This window comes from Epinephelus lanceolatus, chromosome 6 (assembly GCF_041903045.1).
Source record: "Epinephelus lanceolatus isolate andai-2023 chromosome 6, ASM4190304v1, whole genome shotgun sequence".
In the NCBI taxonomy this organism is placed as follows: Eukaryota; Metazoa; Chordata; class Actinopteri; order Perciformes; family Serranidae; genus Epinephelus; species Epinephelus lanceolatus.
In genome coordinates this window covers 32,584,236-32,603,928 of record NC_135739.1, presented here as the reverse complement: position 1 = coordinate 32,603,928, position 19,693 = coordinate 32,584,236, and the positions used below count along the sequence as shown (strand labels likewise).

Here is a 19,693-nt window from a genome sequence, read left to right as displayed (position 1 = left end):
CACGAACCAGTCAAGCTGCAGTTTCAGTTTACATCCATGTCTGTCCAGAGTCATTTGAAGCCATGACAGCTGACAGTGCTTTAAATGCTGCTACAATGAAGCTGTGTATTCTAAAACCTGGCTGCTTCACACACATCTTCAACCAGACAGCACAGGATATCTATAAATCTGGCACAGCTTCAAGGTGGACACCCAAGATTAGAGTCACCAATACAGTATCTGAACAAATGTCTCCCCTTCTGTTCCTGAGTTATGACACTGAATAATGGCCAGAAAGGTGTTTCTGCAGAACATTATGATACCACAGTGAAGCTGACCTTTTGGCTATAAAATGTCATCATTTCATCATCCTATCCTATTTGACATTTATTTGAAATTTTATTATGATTAGTGTCTTAATTCTTAAGTTCTGGCCAAAAATATGTTCTGTGAGGTCAGAGTGACCTTTGACCACCAAAATGTGATCAGTTCATTCTTGAGTCCAAGTGGACGCTCGTGAAAAACTTCAAGAAAACATTTCTTTGAGGCATTTAAATTTTGGTCTCCACATTGCAGGTGTAAATGCACACATACCACACTAACACACATACCTACTTTTCCTGTTTATCTTTCATTATTCATTATTTGTGACATTTGTCATGTTGTGTTATGTAAATATGGTATGTATCTTTGACATCTTCTTGTTTTTGGTTGTAAATAACTTTTTTAAGGATAAAAATAACTGATAAACTACACAGTTTGATTGAATCTCTGTAGCGTCAATTAATAATCCATTCACAGGTTCACAGGTGGATCAGTAAAGAAAACAGCAGCAGGCAGAGTTGCATTTATGATTTAATTTATTTCAACATCACATCTGGCCAATAATAAAATAAAATAATATAACAAATCTATGAAAGAGTCCATCCACAGTCCCTGTAATGAGAGCTGTGGGTAAACAGGCTGCCTGGCAGTAATGTCGATGACATCATATCCTGGGATGCTCATCCAGTGCTTATCATCACCATAGTTACCATGTTACTGTGTATGTCCATCTTCAGCACAGTGTGTTGCATGGTTTCAGTTCAGTGATGCTGTCTTATTCGCATGACAAACCTCCTACATTCAGGCTTCCTGTGGTGACTGAAACTGAATTATATGTGAGTGATCATCGAGCCAGCTGTTCCTGTCAGTGGTTTTGGAACAGATAATCTAGTGCCATTCTCCACAGTGGGACCCCAGCGTCCAAACTGCATATTTACTGCAACTACAACCTGAATGATAATTAGTGTTAGGTGGTAACAAACAGGTTCTGGATTCTGAAGTGCCGTGAAAAGAAGTCTTGGTCCACCTTGCCTTGGTTTTAAGGCTGCAGTTGAAAGCAGGTTAAGACTGGTCCTTTGGGAAAACGATGGGGTAGATTTGGCTGTAGTGATCCACAAAGTGGACCTCCAGGCCCTGGCTGATGTAGTCCGGGAGGTCAGAGAAGTCTTTCCTGTTCTCACTTGGCAGGATGATGCAGGTCACACCAGCACGACGAGCCTGATAGGGACAAGAAAATCTAGCTCAAATTCTGAAGTAAATGTGCACACTGGTTTGAAATATATTTCAAAATGTTCTACAAAAACAACTAGATACCTTTGTCCTGTCAGCAGTGGGGACTAAGGCTTGTGTTGTCACTTTATGAATTCATCCAACATGTTGACCAACAGAAACCTCTAAACAACTACTGCTAATGCCAGGTGCTGAGGACACTCTTGCTCACCATTTTTGGACACGCCCAAAATTTCAGGATTATTGGTCTCTCATATTCAAGTCGTACTCTACTTTCCTTAAAACTACTTTATCCCTGACCATGACACCGCTTTACATGGGTACTCCACAGTTGTGAAGAACATAGACTGCAGCACCCACACAGCCCAAGATGCACCCTCCAGCGGCTGAAAAATGAAGCCAACGTGGAAGTGCCGAAAACTGCAGTTTGTCTAATGGCCACTTGAGGATGGTTCCAAGAGTGACTCCCTTTGGTGTGCCATTCGGTCTGCGACAAAACGAGTGTTTAGCAGGCTCGTTCTTCCTCATACACCGCCTCGGCTTGAGTCTGCATTATTACCACATTACACCGGGTTGTCTCAGTCCTTTCAGTTTTGCATAATGGGGATGCAAAGTCACGTTTACGCTCTGAAGTCAGTGGCAAGCTACACTTGCTCAGGCGCCAGTGATCATGCACATGAAACGGAAGGCTAATACACTGTTATTGACTATATGGATTATCCTCCTAATTATATTATTTCCTTCCACTGTTAATATAAATGGTCAGTGCTGGTGGCCCCTATTGATTGTTAAGATGTGAACACAGCGTTAGATATTGCTAGCTAGTACTAGCTAGCCTGGCCACTCACCAGGACACCTGCCTAGCTCTCCATTCATTCTCCTCACACCACAACTCTGTATCTCTCCTCTGACCGTCATTTCTCCTAACCCTAGGCTGCTCTGGCTCCCTTTGCCGTCTGGCTAGCTCAAAGTTGTAGGGTTGTGGCCCATCATATGTCACGGCATAAACATTTACAACCTCCTCACTGTCAAAGCTAGTCATTATCTCGTTGTTTTACTGTACTTCTACTGTACTTGGAATACAGGACTCCCCCATGCTATGTCACTTCCGGTTTAGCGATTTTATAAATACAGAAGTAACTAATACGACTCCCAAAGTTGCAGCTGTGTATATTTTTAAATTTTTTTAATGACAATCAAGTTCCTACACACTGACTCATAGTGACCCCCAACCTGAAATATTCACTTTAAAGTAATGCCTACTTAAAAGCATGGCTGACTTGAGTGACAAGTGGGTGTCATCTGTTGACAAGTCACTACCAGAGCAACAGTGTTGGTTAGGTAACGTAACCATGGTACAACACCAGAATCACAGAATATGAGCATAGCTGTAGCTGTCACTATTTCAGTGTGTTTTCAGTTAATGAGAGTTAATAGTTAAGTTTTGGTGGCCTAAAAAAAACTCTTGTTCAGTGTACTGTTGTACTAAAATATCTCCACCCTCTCGTCCAAATATGGTCACTACTGGCTCCAAAATCCAAGATGGCGACAGACAAAATGCCAAACATGGTTTCAAAACAGGAGGAGTCCGCAAACCAATGGGTGACGTTACGGTGGCTATGTCCAACCTTGGTGTACAGCATGATAATTGCTACGACATGTATTTTGAAATTGTGGAAATCTGACTAATTATGTTCATTTTTTTGTATTTTTTCTACCTGGTTTTGCTAGATTTTAGTTTTCACATGTGCCTCCCCAAAGCAGCTCAACACCATTATTAACAAGATTAATGTTAACAAGTTTCAGAGCCCTTATTTTTGTGAGAGCACAATGACCAGCACAAGCAGCACTCTGACACTTTGGTATTTTCCTGACCTTAAAATTTGCTGTTCCACTCTGTATGGTATTTTTGGTGCCCAGCAAAGAGCACACACTGTACCAGCGGGAGGTTCGTTCAAATACAGCAGCACTGAGTTAAATAAACAAACCATTTATTTAATCATTCTCTAATCAATAGATACATTTAAATCAGAATCAGAAATGAATGCTGAATGTGGTTAAAGCACAAACCTCTGTAAATTAGCCTTTATTTATCCATAAATTAATGAGTAGCTCTTATAGTGTCAGTTGTTCACAGCTGCTTTACACTGAATGAAAACTTTCTCCACCCAGAAAAAGTGTTTGGGAACCATTTATATATATATATATATATATATATATATACATTTTGTGTGTGTGTGTGTGTGTGTGTCTGTCTTGTACTTACAGCGATAGTTTTCTCTTTGATTCCTCCTACTGGCAGTATTTTGCCGGTCAGTGACACTTCACCAGTCATGGCTACATTCTGACGCACCGACCGGTTGGTTGCCAGGGACAACAGTGCTGTAACAATGGTGCAGCCAGCGCTTGGTCCATCCTTGGGAGTTGCCCCCTAGAATCAAGTGACATTATAAACAAAGAGATAGGAAGTAGCGCTGCTGCCGGCCACAGTGTATTATTGATCGTATCATGGGGACGTCAAAACAGGACATTTTCAAATCCACACACAGCAGCTTCAAGCACTTCAGTTTGTGAAAAATGCAACACAAATGAAATGTAATTTCTCACGACTACTATTTAGTGAAGGTTAAGTGAAAAGAATAAAAAAGATTAAGCGATAGTAATCTTCCTGGTTACCTCAGGAACATGCAGGTGTAGGTGGGAGTTGACCAAAAAGTGATTTTCTGGTTCCTGGGTCATCAGGAAGGCTCTGGCGAAGGTTGAAGCAATCTTTGCACTTTCCTTCATAACATCACCCAGCTGACCTGCAGAGGAGCAGCAACACTGTTAATATGTTCTCTGTTCAGTATGTGGTGAAGATATCAGACTGGTGCTTGGCAGTGTTTGATTTAATCTAAACCCTGCAGAGTGACTCTGTTGGTGGCCCTTTGTGACTAACCTGTAACCTCCAGTGACCCCTCTCCTTTAGTGTCCGCTCCTCCAGAAGGACGGCGCAGTGAAGTCTCGATAAACAACGTTGAGCCTCCTACACAGAGGACAGAATGCGGGCGGACTTTCAGCATTTTACATCTTACACTGGTACTGGGTTTTTATGTATGAGTGTGTGTGAGTGTGTGTGTGTGTGTGTGTGTGTGTGTGTGTGTATGTCTCTCTCACCCATAGCAGTCCATGCCAGCCCCATAACCACTCCTGGTGGGGTGACGTCGTACATTCGATCCACTGTGAAAATAGGTTTACCCACATAGTCCTGCAGGTTGTCAGGTGTAACAGTCACTGAGGTTTTCTCGCCGCTGACAATAGAGAATGCCACCTTACGGAAAACCTGACAGACAGATGGAAAAGGGATTACACACACACACAAAAACACACACCAAACAAACACTGAAGGATGTGCTACTTTCTGGTGTCAATGTGCCACTAAAATTAGAAATTATATTGTTTTTGTCCCACAGAGCCACAGTCCATCTGCAGAGTTATCACTTTCCAAATAAATAAATGTGACTTCAAGATTAGTTAAGCAGGTGTTGTTCTGTTGCTTTCTGAACCATCCTACTCCTGCATCCTACGTCCCACCCACTGCAAACACCAGCAATTCCTGCTGGTCCTAAAGGATGTTGTAGTTGCAGAAAGTACAGTGCCGATCAAATGTTTTAAAACCATTTTTCAGTTTTTATTGAACTGTACCCAATTTAAAGTTTTGATGTACTCTGAAATTCAAGCACGATCAATTGTAACTTTAAAAAGAGTTTAGCAGCCAAACACACTCGCGGCATTTCCTCTCCAATGGAAATCAAGTATTGTTTGGAAAGTACTTTGCAACATTGTTGCAGAAGTTCCTACAAATGTGTTGCACTTGTGAAATGCTTTGCTTTGTGGTAGCTCTTTTGGTTCAGCGTCAGTGAGTACACTGTCATCCTGTGTGAGTCGCCAACACTGGATCTAGCAAAAGAGCCTGAGACCATCACCCTTCTTTCTCCGAGTTTGACTGTGGGTGTCACACACCGAGGAGGAACATTTTGCCTACTCAACAGCATACAAAAACCCATGTGAAGATAAGATAAGATAAGATAAGATAAGATAAACAGACAATTTCAGTTTTGATTCATGAGACTTTCTTCCTCCAGTCTTCAGTAGTCCACTGGCAGTGCTTTATGGCCCAGGCATTTTCTTCTTATCTTAATGATTACTTTTTAGTTCTGCTAAACCTCTTCGTACAAAAGCGTCCTCCAATTTCCGAGTGCCTTTTGATGGTGAAGTAAACTGTACTCACTGACTCTCTCAAAGAAACACATACAGCTCAAATGCACTGAAAGCTTCTGACGCATGTGTCTAAGTCTATGTACACCTATTGTTTTAAATGCCTAAACACACACCAGAAGTGTTATGAGGTGCGTCTATCTGCTTTGAGACTTCTATTCTGAGCTTGTTTCAATTTTGGAGTGTCAAATGAGGTCCCAGTGATCAAAGTCAGTGAAACAGAGAGGAGAGACAGAGAAGTGGACATGCAGCCAGACTGCATATCGATTTGGGGCAACAGTTGATGTAAGCTCTGTTTGCTTAAAGCATTATGAATAATACAGTTGTAACTACATTGGCATAACAGACCCACCTCATATCATCTAGGTTTTCTGACATCTACTGGTCATATAACTTAATTTCCAACATACACCTAAGAACATAATCAACTTAGTATAGAGTTATGATCAGCTATATAATTTTCACCTACATAGAAGAAAAAAATTATAAGACATGGCTGGTTCCTGCCTGTGTATATATATAGTGACTTTTTTCCAAATACTGCTGGTTCTGTGGGGCTGCAATTTGAAATGTGATGCCTACAGTGTGCCATAGGAGCATCAATTAACACACATCAAATGAGCCGCATCAATTATCACTTTCAGTGCATTTGGGCCTTTACACTTTTAAGGGTTATAATTGTCTGTCAGGCTGCCTTTGTTAATTGCCTTTTTGTTGGCTTTCTTGATAGCAATATATGACTTCCTGCTGTGCGGTATTGTCCAAATAATGTTTCACAGGGTGCAGTTAAGACTGTTTCAGCACCGCTGTTATACAGACAGAGGGACTGTCAGTAGTCACAAAAGTGGGAGCATCATCTTTCAAAGATAAATTTATACCCATTGCTGCAGAACTGCTGGAGTTGTTAATCCATAACTTGTTCCCTGAAAAGGAACTTTTTATATATCCCCAAAATTTTCATTATTATTACTATTTTTTGAAACCTAAGCTTTTTTTTAACCTCTGGCAGTTTACAGCTTACCTTTGTCTCAATTTAGTTTAGTCATTGGACTTTAACTGCTTAAATATGCGTAAAAAAAGATGAGGGTTTTCTTTAACATTTGACCGGTAGCGTGTATGCAGATTGTGCTGCCGATTAAGACAGAAATCTTTGTTCTGTGTAGCCTAATGCACGTGAGCTCTGGTTTAGTGCAGCCAGAACAAAGCTTTGCAGTATTTTACCTTTTCAACTTGTTTCTGCAGGTTCCTGACTCCAGACTCCCTGCAGTACTGCTTGATGAGCAGACCGAGGGCGTCAGATGAGATCGAGGCCTTTTCCTCAGTCAAACCGCACAGAGTGCGCAGCTGAGGGACCAGGTATTGCTGGATAGACAGACAGACAGAGACATAGAAATGAGATAATAGCAAAGCATATCAATTTTTTACTTACAACTTGTTACCCAAACTGTGAGGAAAAATATACCACTATCATTAAACTGTACGACAATTATAGGAGCAACACTTTGATATACAGCATCATTTACAGGGCAAAAACTATGTCAAAAGTTTGACAACACAACATTGTTAACTGTACACAGTATTTAAGTTTTAGTATATATATGTATATTCCCCCACAATCACATAAGTGCAGAGGTTGACACTGGTGTTACCTGAGCAATAGCCAGTTTCTCCTGGGCCACATATCCAGACACATTGATCATCTCCATCCTGTCTCTGAGAGGCTCTGGGATGGTGTCAGTCACATTGGCCGTGCAGATAAACAAAACCTTTTTGGAGCAGACACAGATGTGCAGAGCTTAAATAAACTGTGCTTTATGTGTAATTTTCCACTTGAATTAATGTAAAATGAACTTTTTTCTGGAAGAAAACACTACAAGAAAGCTTTACTGGTCGCACTGATTACACACTCCTACCTTTGACAGATCTACAGGAACATCCAGGTAGTGGTCGAGAAAGTTGGCATTCTGCTCAGGATCCAGAAGCTCCAGCAGTGCGGAGGATGGATCACCCTGGTAACCACGACCCATCTTATCCACCTGATAATGACAGGTTAGAGAAACACAGTACATGAATATGTATGTATAAATATACCCACACATACCTACAGACTGTACATACATGCCAATTTACATGGTACTAATATTATAACATGACCTCTGTATCTCGCAAAATATATATTGTAGTGGAACTTTTACTTGACAAAATAAGAACATGGCAGATTGGCACAGGACAAAGATCTCAGACAACCTCTGCAATTAGTACAAATTACTAGAAGTCCCCAGCTAAAAATAGTCCTATGCGAATAGGGCTTCAGTGTTGTGTCCATCTTGGGACAACACTGTTGATCTGAAATCCATCCTCAACATTTTTATGAATTATGAATGTGCTAAGTGGGGGAGGTACAAACAAATAACCAAAACCATGTGGAATTTAATATGTTTTGCCAGGTAAGGACAACATCCCTACAAAGTATAGTTAAGTGATAGTAGCTTTTAAGTTAATCGTCCAAGACCTTAACAGCTTGTTTATATACAAAGTGTGTGAGTTTTAGTATTGTTTAGGTGGCAGAAGGGCAGTGGTTAAACAGTATGTTATATGTGAGAGCATAATTTTAATGCTATGATTGAAGTTATTTCCATATAAATACTGGTTTTCCACGTCACTCTGTTTCAACCACAGTAAACATGTAAAACACTCCTGGTTGTATGAACCAAGTCATCTACAGGTAACTGAAGCTAAAACTAGTAACAAGAAAGAGTCTGACAGTTATATGGGTGTTGCACTGATGGTTTCTATTGCACGTAAAAGGCTACAGGAGCAGCATCACCATACTGACCTCGTCTATGAGCACCAGAGGGTTCTCTGTCTTGGTTTTCTTCAGGCACTGGATAATCTTCCCTGGCATTGCTCCAACATATGTTCTCCTGGACACACACACAATCGCATTTCAGAAAACCATGTCCCTATATTAAATCAAGTTGTAACTAGGGATGAATGGCATACTGTATCTGGCCAATTTTGTATCGGCCAATGAATCAGAACATTTAATTACTGTTATTGTTCCACAACATGGTGTTGTATTAATTCACCAGTAAGAACAGTTTATACAACACATATTGAAAAAGCAGAACATTTAAGATATACTATGCAGGATTTTTCTTTAAAAAAATATTTAGACTCAAACAGAGGTGACAATGGTAGTACAGACTTCCAGACCTGTGTCCTTTAATCTCTGCCACATCGGTCATGCCTCCCACGCTGAACCTGAAGTACTCTCTGTTGAGGGCTCTGGCTATGGAGCGGGCGATGGAGGTCTTTCCTACACCTGGAGGACCGTAGAAACATAAGATCTTCCCCTGGGTGGAGCCACGCAGCTGGCTCACTGCTATGAATTCCTGCACAAACACAGAGAGTAAGTCATGTTCATTTCCAAAAAGAAAAAACTCTGCAGCTGATGAGTGAATAGCTGTATCTGAACAACTGCTTTCCAAGTAAAAAAAAATGTTTTCCTTCCTTGTGTTTTTAAATGCTGTGTGTGTTTGTGTGTGTGTTTGCTCACCAATATGCGCTTCTTAACATCGTCCATTCCATAATGATCTTCTTCCAGAACCTCTTTGGCTCTCTCCAGTGATAAATTCTCTTCACTGTTGGTGCCCCACGGCATGCTGGTCAGCCAGTCCAGGTAATTACGGGTTACACTGAAACACACAATTGTTAATGTTGTTTGTTTCTGTTTGTTGCAGTGTAAAACAGTGCAGAGATGATTTTAGTATCCTCAGTGTGAAATGTGTCTGTTGTATGAACAGAACTACAAGTGCAAACAACAGACGGAGCTTAGCTGCGGAAAGATTAAAGCCTTCCTGTGGACTTTTCTTCTGAACACAATTTTTTTAAATCCATCCACGTTCTGTTTACACTCAGCATTTCTCATCAAAGCTCAGTGTGTGTATTTTTTAGGTCTAAACAAACCTGCTTAATTCATCTACCTCCTCAGAAAACATTGGCAAAACGCAATTTTTTGGAATGATTTAAACCCTGCCAACTACCAGTCTTTCTCTTCACTGCCGTTTGCTGGCATATTGTTACTTTTTTTCTTGGCATCTTACCACCACAACCACTGGAAGAGTGTGAAACCATTGGCAGAAATCTGTATCTCATCACCTGTGTGTGAGAATACAACACAAACAAAACAAGGGCCCACTAGAAAGGACATTGCTACTGGTGGTCACAAAGTCCACAAGGTACCTTTAACTTTGGACAGTAGGGTCAGTCACCCAGAGCAGACAAGAGTTTAACTTGGCACTTGACACAGACGGCCCTTTTTCACCAAACTAGCTCTAACTCTTAAAAGCAGTTCCATTCAGGATTCTTGAAACCTTGGTGCTTTGTCACAACCAGCCTGTGTTTCCACCAATTCTAAGTGGAATCATTGTATTCAAGGTTGTGTTGTCAACAGAGGGTGTACATGCAAGACTCCAGCCTTCCAATCTGTAGAATGTGGTTTTTCAGGCTCCAAACCATTTAAATAAAGTCGAAATGCCCCAAATGGTTCAAAATTTGGTGCGCAAACCACAAAAGAATCTATTCCCTGTTGGCGGGAAACCAGTGAGAGTACAACTGATACCAACCACATGAAACAAGACTCATAATCATCTAATTGCAACAGATCTGCAGGCTGAACAGATGACATGCACCATGTACAGGCAAAGAGAGTACAGTTTTCACTGAAGCATGGATGCCCTAAGTAAATGCTGTTGCATTAAATAGATTAGATTACAAAGGTGGAGATAAGTGAGCCTGAATATAGCACTAGAGAGAAAACGGTCCGGGAGTCATTATGACATCAGGCATCATTTTCCAGAGCTCATAAATACCTAAGCTCCATGTCATGCTGCTCTGCTCAGTAGTTGTCAAGGTAACTTGTTCTAGACGTAAGTGTTCGTCAAGCCAACCAAGTGACATCATAAGTTAAAGGCCCTCTCAGGTTAGTGGGACAAAAATTGCACAAGACTTACTTGAACTCTGAGGAGTGGTTGTCCAGCAGTCCCAGTTTGTTGAGTTCTTCATTGATGACGTCCATTATGTGCTGTGGGACAGTCCTCTCTTTGAGTCTCTCTCTGAACTTCTCCTCGATAGCTTCTTTGTCCTCTTTTTCCAGACCCAGCTCCTGAAAACAACATCCCCTACAATGGTGAGTTAATGGCAACACACTGTCTTTGTCTTATTCACAACTCTCTCTCTGTTGCTGTTGTAGCTGGCCTGGAACCTGCAGGCCGGGTCTTACAGATCCACCGTATGATTTATCACCATTGTCAAGTGTGACTGACTTGCATGCTGATAGACAAGACTGACACATATGGATACTTCACAAAACGTCAAGTCTGGGCCCCCTTTTGGAGGACAGTAGACCCTATAAATGCTAAATGCAACCTGACATGTGTTTGGATTATAACTTGACTTGTCTGTATGCATTTATTTCTTGTTATACAAACGTTTACTTGTAGACACCTCTAATAAATATTTTGCGACCTTGTCTGAACCTGAAAATTCACAATACCTTATCTCCAAGGAACTACTATAAATATATGATTGAATCAGCAGGTATGATTAGGCGAAGTGTTGTATGTAAAAAAACAACCTGTTAACAGCCAACTGTTTGATCTAGGATGAGATAGTTGGAGACAACACTCAGATGCTGCTATACTGTCTGACTTTACTGCAGCAGCCTCCCACTCAAGCAGCTCTACTGTCACCAGCATCACTTAGTCATTTACCACACTGACAGTGAATACTGACGTATCTTATGTGACTCCAAATCTCACTGTGACAGCCTTGGTTAACCTGCTACACAACAGCTTTTAGGCATTTTCCTGTTTTTCTCCTTGCGATATTTGACACTATAATTTCCTTCCCCAAAAGGGGGCTTGGTCTCGGCAATGACATAATGTTGGTCTGATCGATCCGCTCATGTTAACCTCAGCACATGTTGATCATGGTGTACAGCATGAAGTTTCCAGGCGTAACTCGCACCTGTGAAGTTTGGTTTCGCATCACGTGCATCAGTATAACAGTCTGAAAATAGTATAAAAACCTGACACATTCTGGAGATGGATGCAATATGGCAAACACAGTTACCATCTTATGCAATCCAGTACAATAGCCCTGCAATAAATACTACCCAAGGCAGGATTGTTTGATGGAACGTGGCTGTCCAGATGTCGGCTGCGGTGGACTTAGTCATTATTATACTGGCGTGACATACAGGAAAAGTAAGTCGAGCTTAAATACTGAGACACAATGACAGACAGGCGGACATCACAATTTACCTTCTTAATGATCTTGAGCTGCTCCTGTAGCAGGTACTTCCTGTGGGTCTGTTTGATTTTCTCTTCCACCTGTGAGCAGAGCAGGGAGACAGATGAGTGACTGAGGATGATGAGTTGAGCAGCCGCTATAGATCGCACGTGTTTGGAGATGACCTCTGACCTCTCTGCCCAGTCGCTGCTGCAGTTTACTAAGCTCGAACTCCTTCTTCAGCAGAGACAGAGCCTTGTAGAGACGCTTCGGGATCTGCAGAGACACACAGCAATGGGTTGAGAAGGCCTGCACACTTTTAATTCACTGTAACAGTTTCAATGGAAGAAACATAAAGATATAACATATGTATTGAAAAGCTTGGGGAAGCATCTGTGTGCTGTTCTTTAGTAAAAGACTAGAAGTCTGTTTGCCAAATCAACCACTTAGTCCTCATCTTTGTGACCAAACACTAACTCTAAGCTTAATGTTGCCAGATTTGTTTTTGTTTTAATCATGACATGGGCTTATTATGGACCCTTCTGGCTGATGAGGTAAATAAAAACATCCACTCTGACTGTGGTTTACATCAACTGTAGTAACTGCGGGTGTTTCCTTGCTCATCTTCCTCAGGGGAAGTTAATGCTTTATCTCAACAGTTTTCAAACAGTATGTTTCAGTTTAAAAGCAAAGACTTGAAGGATGAGAACTAACTGGTTGGTTTGGCAAATGATCAACTTCTCCACCCATTAAAGAGCAGCACACAGCCGCTTCCCTGAGCTTTCAAATAGGAATCATCCAGGACTGTCTTCCACAGAGCAGATAAGACAGCCCCAAACAAGCCTTTAAGCATGCACACTGCTCACATTGGTCTCCTCCAGGACGTCCTGTAGTTCCTGTGACTCTGCTCCTGTCAGAGCTGCTCCCATGTCACTGAGGTAGATGGGATTATCCACCACTCTCTGCCCAGCCTGCATCATCTGGAGGACGGACTCTCTATCAAACACAAACACATAAAAACAAGCACATTTCAGAGCACTTTGATTTCAGCATCACTACAACTGGATTTCTTCCTGAGCCTGCTGGTTTCAAACTAATTCGAACACTGGTTATAAATTAAACTTAAAAAGTCACAGAAGAAGAAGGCCTTATCTGTATATCTCTGGTTTTCATTGTCTTTACTTAATCCTATTTGTGCAAGTGAAGGAATATCAAACTTGTACGGATTGCTTTGTTAAAATATCTCAAAGTTTTTTTTACTTTAATAAATCATGTTTTTTGTGCATTTAAGGAATATAATTTCAGGAGTGGCTCATATCTGTTTTTGTAAATGATGTCTTTTAGTCACGACTGCTTATCCAACTGCTGCCTTAATGAATCACTTCACTGTTCAGCAGATGCTGAGCACAAACAGAATTAATTCTGCAGAACAATTCATAAAGTAAGTCAGAGGGGAAAAGCTCAGAGTTTGGATGGTAGAAGTGTGTGGGACTGTGGAGCCAACAGAGGGAACTTGAGGTGAGTGAACTTTGCGAAACAAAGTTAACTTCAGGCAATACTGTTTATTTAGTGCTATGTTCCTATAAGGCAACACACACCCATCAGTTGCCTATGCCAGCTGCAAACATCAAACATGTTTATAAAAATCTTTGTGAGAGCGACAGTCAGCGACTGAATCTGAAGGCCTCAGATTAGAAACTTTACATGTCACACACTAAATGATTTTATCTGCCGACTGTCAACATCAACTGACCTGAACTGAAACAGACCAGGTCCAACTTGTTTCCAAACCATATTTGTAATAATAATTAACAGTCCTAATGTGTGTCCCTGCCTTTAGATGGTGCCTAAATTGCCACTAGCTTGAGGGGTGCCAAAAGGGAGGAAGCCAATCTGTAATAAATTTCAGGTGCATAATCTACTTGAAACATTTTTCTAAAATGATGTCCAATGCTGTATTTAAATATTAATATACCTACTACATACACCAAACTATGCACAACATCCCATCCATCATCAAAGCATAATATGACCCAAAACTAGGAGATGCATGACCAGGATACTTTGCATGCATGTGCACAGGTTCATCCTGAACTTCAGTCATGTAGTGCTTAACCACTTAAAGAAATATAGAATGAAAAATCCCTGAAATCAAAGTGAAATTAGTCTGAAGTATTAATTTCTCAAGCAGATGCAAAAACCTATAGAGCACTAAAATGATAGAGGAAATCAAGAGGGAACTCGTGGTGCAGGTTATATTTGTTAACAGAAAGCTAGCAGCTGTCAAACATATCTTAACTGCTTTACAAACATTAAAGCAGGCCTGTAGGCTAAGTGTGAACTGCAAGCTGTACAATGTAAATAAAAGCACAAACAAAAACCGGATGATAAAACGTGGTCGGGACAGATTGTGTCAGATGACTGAGTAACTAAATAAGAGTGAGGACTGACCTGTAGAGGGGGTTCAGTGCGATGATGTCCCTGATGGTCTTCACTATCTCTGCTGTCAGCGCCTACACGACACACACATCACAGGGACTCTAGTTTTTACATGTTTTCTTTTCAGTAAGAGCGTCTGTTTTATTACTGCTACAGAATCAGAAATAAGTTCAATTCCATGTAATGTGTGTTTTGTACCTTGACCTCCTCTGTGACAGTGAACTGTTCATGTTGAATGTTGTCCACTTCGACCATCAGGATATTGGAGGAGGGCAGAGGCTGAATCTCTGGACTCAGGTCTGCTTCTGAAATCTACACAACAATAACACAGTGAAAATCACTTCCACCAATATGAATATTAACATAAACTACAAATACTTCAACCACCAACACTAATGAACTAACAATATAGTTAGTCAAACAGCTCAACTATTTCCGACTGGATAAAAACGAATTTTAACTTGAGTTGTAATGACAAAATACACAGAAGATGCACAGTGGTGCAAATGTAAAACATACCATACCAAACTGCATTTACAAACATTATTAACAAATGAAGGTACTAGGGATGCACCGAATATTCGGTAACCGAATATATTCGGCCGAATATTGCAAAAAAACACACATTTGGTATTCGGTGGAATAAGTTAAAAGCAAGGCCGAATAATAGCGGCGTGTTTTGATAACGCAATCAAACAGCGTGCCGTGACGGGCGGAATAAAATGACGGTAGTGTGGCGATCCGTCCGTCACGGCACTCGCATTTGCGACTAAAAATAGTTTTGAGCGAGCAAAATAGGCTTAAATCATTCAGCACGCTGTGCGAGCAGCCTACAGATTTCAACCAGCAGCAGAAACGAAAGGTGAATCCCACCGATTGTGGGTTGAACGGGGGTCACAGACACAGTATTCCTGTACGGCGGCCATCGGCTTACCGGGCGACGGAGAAGTTGGCTCCAATAATATCCTCTTCTTGGCGTCATGACTGCCCAGAAGTACCTGAACAGCCGAGCCAGCCGAACAAAGGTATGTGACGTGTCAGAGGAGAAACGAGCCGTTCACATTACTCCCTTTGTGGCAGGTAACGGCCCACAAACCTCACCGCACTTTAGGGACTGTTCTTTACTTATGAGGGGACTGTTCTTTACTTATGAGGGGACTGTTCTTAACTTGTCAGGGGAGGAGGATGGCTGGTTGATTTTTATTTTATTTTTTTATTTTATTTTGATCCCCCCTATGTTCATCACTTATTGATGCTGTTTTTGAAGTATGAATAAGTCAATAAGTAATTTATTCCATTGAAATATCATTGATGTATTATAGAAAAGTGATTTTTCTTTTCATAAATGACAAAAGGCACATTGCCTCATTTTTGCTGTGGTATCGTGATACTACTCAGAACCATGATATTTTCATTGGTATCGCACAGTGGGTCCCAATTTTGATACCGCAGCAACACTAATCTGGAGGGGGTTCATCTGCAATCAACAACTAAACAATGATATTCGGTATTCGGTACTCGGTATTCGGCCAAGCGTTTAATAATATTCGACTTCGGCTTCGGCCACAAATTTTCATTTCGGTGCATCCATAGAAGGTACTGTTAAATGCTAAAACGTTTACCCATATCTAGTATTTGCACTGCTCTTATCTGAAGTTCATTATTTGTCCATCTACAGTGTGAGCTACAATATGACGACATTGTTGGATTATCCTGTTTGGGCCCCAGGGGAAGAAAATAGCTGCTGGGCCCAAAATAACAACCGAACCATGCCTCCCTACCTCATGGCATTTTGTATGGAGCTTGTTGCCTCCAAGACTCTATTGAGTACACACAGCTGAGCAGACTATACATTGAGGGGCATTGAGGCATGTGAGGGTCATGCTACAGACCTTGTCCTCGAGCTGCTCCGTCAGGGTACCCGGTTGGTCCTTGCGGCTGCGTTTGGTTTTGCGTCTCGGTTGAGGTTTGGGTTGAGACTCTGAGTCAGACTCAGACCACACAGGGGATGTCGCTGCTGCTTCCTCAGGCTCCACCTCCAGCTGTTTTGTAATCCGGATCCTGACAGACCAAAATACACATATAGCTGAGATCTACACAAGGTAGAGGTAACAGTGTGCCATGGGGAGCAGAGGCTACAGATTTCCTTTCCAACCAACCACTACGCCTTTTACCCAAAAGCAGCAGTAGTGTGTCTAACCTGCGGTGTCCCATGACGATCATCCTCAGCTTGTCTCCCAGGTCCTGCATCTCATGAATCTGAACAAAGGTCCCTGTAGAATAGATGGCATCTAGAGACTCCACCACATCTGACTCATTACTGCAAGAGAGAGAAACACTCATTGAAACCAACACACACAGCAGTATGTCAAGTTCTTAGCACGTCACTTATTACTGCAGTCACTGATTGACACACTGTGATATAAAGTAGATCACATCACATACAAATGGTGGCTGAGAAATTAAAAACTGATCCACAGATCCAAAGTCCCATAATGTCAGTGACCAATACATTCATTTCCTGAAGCTGCTTCAAAATAGAAGTCTTCCACTGGCAAACCCATGGAAAGCTTTTAACAGGAAGCAGCAGCAACAGTAAATGCTCAGCTTGCCTTACATTAAAGGAAACCAGCTGTCCCATTCACATGACATTTTATGAATCAGGCAAAAGCCTGCAAAGCACATGGTCAAGGGGTAATGCTCTCCTTCTCAGGCCTGTGTCAACCTGACCATCAGTGAGTGGAGCAGAGGAGCGACTTATCAGACTTACTTATCATCTCTCTTCATGAAGACTCCAGCATACGGCTGAGCAAGACGAACCTTCCTCCTCAACAGCTCCATCAGTTCTTTGTTCTTTACCTGGCAGGAAGAAAGACACATCACACACACTCAGCATCTGACAGCACATGAATAAGAAGTGTGAGCAAAAACCTTGAACAAAAAGTTTGGTAATCATTCCCTGTCATTCCAGTGATCGTCTGGGAAACAATAAAACACAAGTATGGGAATTTCTAATCTGCTGAAACACCTAATGGAGTTGGTACATTTATCAATCTGTCCAGATAAAAGATGACGTTCTTCCTAGAACACAGCCATATTTCATTTTCTGTGTTAAATATCTTTTGCACATGAGTTTTCAAAAAAGTGTAGAATATTCTAACCCTAACCCCAGTTGTAGCACCGAAAAAGACATTGTGGCAGACAAGATGCAAGCCTGTATCTCAAGCTTTCTGTTAGAAATTTGAAGTCTCCAAGTCTGAGCTGTGATAACCCGCATGGCATCACTGTGACATCACCAGGACTATTTTCTAAGCCTTGACCAAGGTCATCCGGAGCCACAGAGGACATTACAGCTGCTTTCATTTTGATGTGTAACATCAGTGGAGTGTCCCTTTAAAGGGGAACAGCGCCTGAATGAAAAATTCCAATATGTTATTTCCATGGTTGAGGAAAGTTTAATCAGTGTTTGTGAACTTGAGCTACTTTCTGTCAAAGCCAGAAACCAGAGAGGTATGAAAACTTGTTACGTGATCAACTGTTGTTAGTGTCATCTGTAACATCTTTCCCAATTCATTGTCTGTGGAGCAGCTCCGGACTTTATTCCTCATAACATCACAAATTTATATTTTTGGACTGTATTAGACCACAGTGAAACCATGTATTAGATTAAAAAATGGCTTTAGTTCCCCTTTAACTTTAAAACAGATGCTCTATTGAACAATATGTTCCAGCTGTATGACTGCAGAACTTCACAGTGCCTATATGTTCTCCTGGTTGCTGTGAAAACGTCCAGTCTCTGAAGGGACAGTACAACACATTCAGAAGGGAGTCTTTTTCCACAGTTAACTCAATTTGAAGCAGATCCTGTTAACCCCTGTATGAGAAACAACAGCCTCCCTTACAAGAGTGTGATGGGTGATTGCGTCATCCCAGTGTCCTTGAAGCCAGTGAAGAGTAGAAAAGCCAATGACAACATCATCCTCACCTCTATGATCTTGATGAAGCGGGGGAACACCGGGTTCCTGCTCACAGCGATCAGCGGCACATTAGGAAACACCTCCGGGACCATCATGGGGGTGAGAGCTGTCATCTGGGGACCGTTGTACGGCGCTCCCCCATCTCCCCCTGCCTCCTCTCCCCCAGAGCCTGCACTGTCCCCGCCGTCCTCCCCGGAGAAGCCAGCACTGGACCGGTTCCCGAACATCCTCTCCTGAAGCATGTAGGGCCGAGGGGTCGGGGTGAGGAGCTCGGTTCGCCCGCGGAGAACCGCTCCGACCCGCATCCACCTGTGAGGTCTGGGGGTCAGTCTGCAGCCAGCTGTCATCGCTGTGCTGACCGGGATGTGACGGCTCTGGGCGGATGTGTCGGTCAGGAGGAAGCGGCTGCTGCCCGTCCTGAACACACCGGGCCAGTTTAGTTTCCCTACAAGAGCCGAATTTCTGTGCAGCTGTTTGGCTGCGCCGAACATCTTCATGCACGTCGCCATGTTGATCTGGATCTTTCTACAGCATGTGAACCACCTACTTCCGTCAACGTTTGATGACGTAGCCCTAATCACATAACATTGCGTCATGCGATTAGATAAAATAAAAAATATAATTTGTTTTCATAGTTTGTCAAAAATACAGTATTGAAGTGTATGTCAAGACTGAAGCAATCAAAGAAAATGCTTTCTAAAAAACTTAAAAAAACAAAAGAACCCTGAATCCTGTGTGCTCTGTAACAGTGGTAAGAAAAAGTTAAACATTCATATTATGAATGCATTTACGTTGAATTCTTCTGGATTGATGTTAAATATATGATTAACTTACAGAACAGGGATGTTATTTTTTTATTATTTGAAAAGACATAAGCTGTCTTTCTTTTAGACTGTAGGTTAATGATTGCTATTAAGAGGGTTAATACTCTTGATACAGTCTATGTTCACGCTTTTCTGATGTTCCAGTTAACTCTTTGTTGAAAACGCTTTTCAGCTGTAACTTCATCATCAGATTCTGGTCCAAAACATTTTATGCTCTCTGTTAAAGCGAATGCCCACTAATCACTAAAGATTAACTTTATTATGATGTGATACTTTACCAACCCTCTATAATTTCATAAAAAGCACAAAGAATATACACACAATTGAATGCATGTTTGAAAATACTTGTTCCCTTTTTTCCTCTTAAAA

General features: G+C 41.6%; 1 protein-coding gene across 1 annotated transcript; it reads right to left on the bottom strand.

Moving 5' to 3' along the window:
• Positions 1-821: 821 nt before the first annotated feature.
• lonp1 (lon peptidase 1, mitochondrial) lies at positions 822-19,050 on the bottom strand. Its single transcript, XM_033622553.2, has 21 exons — positions 18,509-19,050; positions 17,294-17,382; positions 16,724-16,843; positions 16,416-16,584; positions 14,722-14,835; positions 14,536-14,597; positions 12,951-13,080; positions 12,277-12,360; positions 12,117-12,185; positions 10,806-10,957; positions 9,350-9,488; positions 9,007-9,185; positions 8,627-8,714; positions 7,704-7,826; positions 7,440-7,556; positions 7,012-7,152; positions 4,690-4,855; positions 4,472-4,558; positions 4,210-4,337; positions 3,800-3,964; positions 822-1,521 (listed from the first exon to the last, which is right to left on the bottom strand). The coding sequence occupies exons 1-21, from the start codon at positions 19,007-19,009 to the stop codon at positions 1,366-1,368; spliced, it is 2,979 nt and encodes a 992-aa protein (XP_033478444.1). The 5' UTR covers positions 19,010-19,050; the 3' UTR covers positions 822-1,365.
• Between the last annotated feature and the right edge of the window lie 643 nt (positions 19,051-19,693).

Bases quoted from the DNA above. Each gene is read 5' to 3' on its own strand.
- lonp1 (XM_033622553.2), bottom strand. From the start codon at position 19,009: ATGGCGACGTGCATGAAGATGTTCGGCGCAGCCAAACAGCTGCACAGA. The intron at 14,598-14,721 runs GTACAAAACACA...TGTGTCGTGTAG, and splicing joins CTGTCACAGAGGAGGTCAAG to GCGCTGACAGCAGAGATAGT. The intron at 12,186-12,276 runs GTCAGAGGTCAT...CTCTGCTCACAG, and splicing joins AGCAGCGACTGGGCAGAGAG to GTGGAAGAGAAAATCAAACA.